This window comes from Colletotrichum acutatum, assembly GCF_030867785.1.
Source record: "Colletotrichum acutatum strain CBS 112980 chromosome Unknown BDZ83scaffold_116, whole genome shotgun sequence".
Lineage (NCBI taxonomy): Eukaryota > Fungi > Ascomycota > Sordariomycetes > Glomerellales > Glomerellaceae > Colletotrichum > Colletotrichum acutatum.
Window position 1 is genome coordinate 51,047 of NW_026849110.1, and position 288 is coordinate 51,334.

Here is a 288-nt window from a genome sequence, read left to right on the forward strand (position 1 = left end):
TCAGTGCCAGGAAAATTGGATCTCGTGGCCCCTGACTCGGATGTCTGCTGCCTGGAGCAGGGCGAGAGCGTCGGCGGCGGTGGTCTTGTGGAAGTAGACGACAAACACGTAGCCCTCGCCCGTCTCGCTGGCGGCCATTGTGCTCGAGAGGCGTGTCGTGGCCGTGTTGACGTGGTTTGAGAAGAGGTGCTTTTCTTGCGGCGTCATGGACGGCGGGAACCCAGATGCGCGGATGCCCATGAAATTTGACGACGCTCGGGGTCGGAGGGGTCCACTCGGGGAACCCAT

At 62.2% G+C, this 288-nt stretch overlaps 1 protein-coding gene across 1 annotated transcript; it reads right to left on the reverse strand.

The window, feature by feature from the left end:
* On the reverse strand, positions 1–288 carry BDZ83DRAFT_587524 (uncharacterized protein; the record flags this gene model as incomplete). The annotated part of the gene is made up of 1 exon (XM_060506057.1): positions 1–288. One exon carries the CDS (start codon positions 286–288, stop codon positions 1–3), a length of 288 nt encoding a protein of 95 aa, XP_060360521.1.